The 6,494-nt window shown below is 50.8% G+C and overlaps 1 protein-coding gene across 1 annotated transcript; it reads right to left on the reverse strand.

The window, feature by feature from the left end:
* Nucleotides 1–4,356: 4,356 nt before the first annotated feature.
* ALTATR162_LOCUS10914 (uncharacterized protein) lies at nt 4,357–6,494 on the reverse strand (the record flags this gene model as incomplete). Its single annotated transcript, XM_043318554.1, has 3 exons — nt 4,357–5,174; nt 5,228–5,327; nt 6,486–6,494. 3 exons carry the CDS (start codon nt 6,492–6,494, stop codon nt 4,357–4,359), a joined length of 927 nt encoding a protein of 308 aa, XP_043174489.1.

Genomic DNA, 6,494 nt, shown 5'->3' on the forward strand with positions numbered 1-6,494 from the left:
TACCGCGATCGACTCTACGAAGGAGCTCGTTTCTAGTACCGTGTCCGTGCACCAAATGCGCGCCATCACCAAATGCGCGGAAACCTGATATGCGCTACTTTGTCCCATCATCATAGCACAACAACAATGACAGGTATTACAGAAGCGCTTGCAGAGTGTGACTCTATACACCCTGGCGACAAAATCCCATGGCAAAAAATAGCTGACAAGCATGGTGTTATTCGCTCAACGTTGACGCGCAGGCACCGCCGCGAAACACGCTCTAGGGAAGAGATATCAATATCACAGCGGAATCTACAACCACAACAGGAGGCAGAGCTTGTAAAGTATATAGAGAGGTTGACAGAGCGTAAGCTACCTCCCACAAGAGAAATGGTACAGAATTACGCGTCTGATATTGCTGGACACCTTGTCTCTGAAAGCTGGGTTGCTCGCTTCCTCCACCGACACCAAGATGAGCTTACATCCCAGTGGAGCACTTGTATGGTCCGTAAACGCCACGTTGCTGATTCTGGTGATAAGTACAAGGTGTACTTTGAACACCTGGGCGGCAAGATCGACTTCTACGAAGTGGAGCCAGAGCACACATACAATATGGATGAGAAAGGCTTCCTGATTGGAGCTATTGGCAGACAGAAGAGGATCTTTAGCAAGAGGCTATTTAAGAAGAAGCAGTTTAAGTAGATGCTGCAGGACGGTAATCGTGAATGGATAAGCCTGCGCGTAGTCGTGTTGTTGCTGAAGAGCCTCCTTAGCAGCTTCGCACCCACACTACCCGCAGCGGCAGAACAGCAACTCTATACAATTACTATATATAAAAGAATATTGTCGCATAGGCTTATAGAGCACTCCACCAAAGATTCTCGTGATAATAGCTATTGTGTGTAGCTCTACAGCCTCAAGCTTACAGGCGCAGTTTCCGCGGATTCGGCGCATTTGGTGACAGCGCGCACCCCACCATGATACCATCTCAGTTTTGCAGCCCCCATAACTCAACGCCACAATCACAGTTGAAACTGCCCTTGCAGAGTTAGACGTAGCAGATTCAGATAAGGATATTTCGTACACGAAGCTGGCTGAAAAACACAAGGTGTGGCGCTCTACACTGTCGCGAAGAGATCAGGGCGTTCATGCGTCGCGAGCAGACGAGGGACTCAATCGGCGCGCCATGCACCCACGCGACGAGGCAGAGCTTGTGCAGTACATCAGAAGACTCACAGAGCGACACCTTATGCCTACAAGACAAATGATTAAGAATTTTGCAACCCCAATACTTGGAAAAGAGCCTGGCGATAGCTGGGTTACACGCTTCCTTAGCCGCAACAAAGATACGCTTATTTCAGCCTGGACAACCCCTATGGAGGGCAGCCGCCACAAGGCTGATTCTGGTGACAAGTACCGCTTATACTTTAAGCTTCTGCACGATAGGATGGCGGAGTATAAGCTGGAGCCTGAGCAAACGTACAATATGGATGAGAAGGGCTTTGCAATTGGAGTAACAGGAAGGAGCAAAAGAATCTTTGATAAGACACTCTACAGCAAGAAGCAGTACAGGCAGTCACTGCACGATGGCAATCGTGAGTGGGTGACGCTTCTGGCTTGTATATCTGCAGATGGTACAGCTCTTCCGCCAGGCATCATCTAAATTTACGCCGCAACCGGAAGAGCTGTACAGGCAAGCTGGGTCAACGAAATAGACCCAAAGAAGCATTCTGTCCACTTCACTACATCACCTAATGGCTGGACGAACAACGACCTTGGATTAACCTGGCTTGAGCAAGTGTTTGATCGCTACACTAAGCCTAAGAACCAGACTTGCCAACAATCAAGCCAATCAAGCCGGTCTAGCCCAATATAGTAATTCACTAGCTGTTGTAGGTTAAGATGTTACTAAATTAGGCTAGACCGGCTTGATTGGCTTGATTGTTGGCAAGTCTGCTAAGAACAGAAGAAAGTGGAGGTTGCTTATCATTGACGGCCACGGCAGCCATGTAACGAGAGAATTTGTCACCTACTGCGACAACAACAAGATTCTCCTGATGATCTTTCCCACACATGCCACCCACACACTGCAGCCACTTGACGTAGTCTGCTTCAAGCCTCTGGCTCAAAACTACGCCAATGAGCTTGATCTTCGCACTCAGAAGACCCAGGGATGGACACCAACAAAGAAGGGCGATTTCTTCTCTCTATTCTGGAAGGCTTGGGAATCTACCTTCACCGAACAGCTGATAGTTAAGGTGTTCTCCGCCACAGGCATACACCCACCCAACGCCAACGTTATCCTTGATAGGTTCAAAACAGCGACCCCAGAACAGCCAGCAACGCCCTAGCAGCAAGTGCTTGATCCTAGCACTGGAGAGCCCTCTTGGCTAAAAGCAAAGTCGCTACTTCGGTCTGCAACAAAGGATAATGATCGTGTAGCTAGAAAGGCGCTAGAGCAGTACATCCATCACCTCTCAGTGCAGAATGCGCTGCTTAGGTACGAGCTCAACGGCGCAAAAGAGGTTCTAACTGAGAAAGAGAGGGTGAAGGATAAGCAGCGGGCTCTGCCGCTAATGTCTCACGATATAGAGTGGCATGGTGGCGCGAAGTGGTGGTCTCCTTCATCAAAGCGGGAGGCAGATGCACGATGGGATGCACAGCAACGCTATGAGGAGGAGTTAGAAGCTGCGAAAGTTACTAGACGTGAGCTACAGCATACACAAAAGCTTCTCAAGGAGAAAGATAAGGAGGATACACGTAAGCAACGAGTAAGGGAGAAGGAAGAGCGTGACAGGCTGAAGGCTGAGAAGGCCAAAGAAGTTGCCAGACGCAAGGCTCAAAGAGAACGTGACAAGGCAGCTCGCGACTCTCGAGAAGCTATACAAAAGCCCTCTAGAGGCAAGCGCAAGGCTTTACAGGAAGCAGCACCAAGAAAGAAGCAGAAGCGTAGTGCTGTGGGTGATGTAGACGGTGCAGCTGTTGCCGTGCGCTCCCCATCTCCTCCGCCCAAACAGTCCACAAGAGGCCGCAACATCAAGCTTCCGCACAAATATAGATAGTATAAGATTTTCGCATAGGTATTTAGAGTATTCTACTAGAAATTCCTGTGATTATTGCCTTTGTGTGTGACTCTATAGCCTTAGTTTTGCAGGTGCTTGTTGGGGTGCAAAGCCGCGCGTTGACTGAACAGGCACGTTGAGTGCACGGACACGGTAGAGCCCGTTTTCGGCTCCTTTCCGGTTTCGGCCCCTTTCACGCTTCTCAAGGTCCTCAATTGAGCACCAACTTAGAGTTCCATCTTCCTTTGCCCATGGACTACTGTAGTTAGTGTGTTAGATTTTCTGGACTAACGTCTCCCGCGTGACACGATACTTGGCATTAACGTTACCCCGCTCAGCCTCCGGTTTTTCTATCTTACGAGCAACGTCAGCAGCGCCATCGCTGGGCCCAAAACAGGTCCATATAACATGAAAGGCCATTCTGTGGGCACTAGACGGAACGTTCTCTGCCTCGCTCGATAGCACTAGTGTACAGATAGCCCATGCGTTTTGGATCCCGCCTCAGTCCGCACCCTAAGAGCGATGTGGTCTGCAAGCCCCTTCATTCTTACAGGCATCTATACAGACTGAAGATATAGCGGTATGGAACGAAGGTCTTGGTGTAATGCAAGGACATGGCACTAGCTTGCCGCTTCTGCAGACGGGCTGATCGTAACAATATAGAGGGGAGGCGTGATTGTGGGCGATGAGAAGGACATTGAGCGCGAGGACGGTCGTAGACGTCAGTATAATGGCCCGCAGCCATTCTCCACTGCTTCAACCTCTCAAAGCCATCATGCCTCATCCTGCTTGGCACATTTCCTTTGATCAGCTCACGTCTCTTTCGACACCTTCGACACCTTCGATATCCCGTTGATTCCCGTCTCCTTTCGGCAGTAGCATAGTGTCTGCTGATACGCTCCGCGCCTATTACTTTCGGTGCACTCGTTGTAAGCCCGCATTCTTTCGTACTCTACTTTTCGAGACCAGGAGGATGTACCGGATTGTGTGTTGAAGAGTCTCTTTCTCAAGGATCGTATCCTATTGTTTGCACGTCAGACAAGGTACATACCTCAGTGTGGCGATCCTGCCTTCGTTTACTGAAAATTGCACTCGCTCGTGGCCTAAGAAGCAGTGAAATAAAGATGATGATTTGTTTTCATGGCATGCGCTCACGGCACAAAAACCCATCTTCAAACCGATCGTGTCTAATCACCACACAAGTTCTACTTCCAACACTTCCAATTCAGTCAACGGCCAAGGCGCTCGCACTGTGGATGAAGAAGTCCAGCATGGCACGGGTAGAGGCCAGATTGAGTCCTGTGGCCAGTCGTCAACTGCTCGAAGCTGCGCGACAACTGCGCTCATGTCGCTTCGTGTTGCTGCGGACACTGAAGGCTTTGCCACAACCCGGCTGCGGGCATTTGTAAGGTTTTTCACCACTGTGACTATGGCTGTGAATGCGTAGGATGCTCGGCCGTGAGAAAGCCTTGTTGCAAGTCGAGCAGATGTAGCGGTCCTGAGACTGCGGAAACTGGAACTGGCTAGAAATGCGTATGTAGTGGTGGTGTTGCCACGAGTTCGAGCCGTTGGCGGCCGGGCTGGGTACAGGTGCAGGCAGAGGCATCGTATGGGGCTGGAAGTTTGAGAGAAGCGGACGCTGCGCATACATGGCGGCACTGTTGTACGAATGCTGCCCCGGCGAGTAGAATGATGTCGAAGAGGCAGCGCCCGGTGACGACTGGTACGAGGACTGGCCATAGATGAAGGCACTGTAAGGTAACATGGAGTGCGATGGTAATGAGTCCTGCTTTATTAGAGGCACTGACGAGATAGACTGTCTTTTCTGGCGGGGCTCTACATTACTGCGCGACCCACCGCCAAAGTAACGTGCGGATACGGCGGAGCGGTTTGGTGCAGCTGATAGCGACTGGTTACCGTCATGCGCAATGTCTGGGCGTATTGGTGGCGTAGGAGGCAGTGTCATCCTGAGGTTATTCGGCGCAGGCAATTGGGCGTAGGTGGTGTACTGGTCTGGCCAACTGGTCTGTGGTTGTGATGGTTGCTGCATCGCTCCTGCCCCGCTCTGTTGTGCTTGCCTGATTTGCGGCGATGACGATTGGCGCTGTTGTGACTGAGGACTTTGGGAAGCTGCGACGGTGGTTAGCGGCATGGCTAGGGAAAGTGCAATGATGAATGTTTACCTGTTTCAGAAGCACCTTTCTCATTTCCAGCAAATTCGAATAGACTCGAGATTGGTGGTAGTGAAGGCTTCTTCTCCTCCGCGGGTGGCGAGGGCGGCAACTGAGGACGTTGTTGTTGTTGTTGTTGTTGTTGTTGTTGTTGTTGTTGTTGTTGTTGTTGTTGTTGTTGTTGTTGTTGTTGTTGTTGTTGTTGTTGTTGTTGTTGTTGTTGTTGTTGTTGTTGTTGTTGTTGTGTTGAAGCTTGTACCGGGTATGAGGAAGTGATAACACCTGACACGGGGCATCCGCGAGACTGCGGTTGTTCGTAGTAGGTCGAGTGTTGTGGGTGTTGGAATGCCTCGCGCTCTTTAACGCTGCCGTGTACCATACTTGCACGGTCCATCAAGTTCCCGATCGGCGGCCTGGTCAGAGGTTGCTACACACTGGAGTCTGTCAAGAGGTCGGTTCAGACCAGATGTCGGGTTCTGGCGCTGAGGTTTCCGGAGATCTACTGCAGCTTATATCTTTCGTCGCTTCGTGCAGGGAGCGCAGCACTAGGGCGTCGAGACAATACGAATCGGGCTGATGAAGGATTACGCAGGGGGTGAAGCTTGGGAACGGCGGACGCTAGGATGCAGAAAGAGTCGAAAATGAGACGAACCAGACACGATTCTGCACCTTTTGCACGCTTTAAACCTGCCCGCAATTGTCCACCCTCTAATATCGCCTGCGTAAAATGAACCGGACACTTGGTACCGTCGCAGGCCATAGCAACCAACTAAGCGATAGCACCATATCGCCCCGCGGTCTTTTGATTGATGAAAAGTCAATTCGGAAGCGAGCCAAGCGCCTCGTGCAGCAGAAGCTGTTTAACGCCACCCACAATGGCGGTGACTTGACTACTTCTCAGCAGCCATGTATACTTAACCGACAACTCAATCGACTGCAATTCTTGAAAAATCTGTTCCGTATTAGAGACGGTCCGTCTGTGGTGATACACATGGCTGCAGCCACTGGCGAACCGAAGCATGGAGTGCGGGATGATTTGCTAGCAATATTGGAGGCGATCGACGGTCACAGTCGCACACTCTCCACCACGTTGTCGCAGAGAGCGCCGTGACGGGGCTGCTTGCAGTGGTGTCACGAGACTGACTCGTCCTCAACTACACTCTGTGCTTTTCACACGATATCCAAGTCTCCAGGAGATGTCCCAGCATGCTGTATCAAGGGCGCTCACCGCATGTTGCTTGCTCCTCCAACTAAAAACTAGGCCGCGTACCATAGACAT

The sequence above is a fragment of the Alternaria atra genome (genome assembly GCF_907166805.1).
Source record: "Alternaria atra isolate CS162 genome assembly, contig: 34, whole genome shotgun sequence".
NCBI classification, from domain to species: domain Eukaryota; kingdom Fungi; phylum Ascomycota; class Dothideomycetes; order Pleosporales; family Pleosporaceae; genus Alternaria; species Alternaria atra.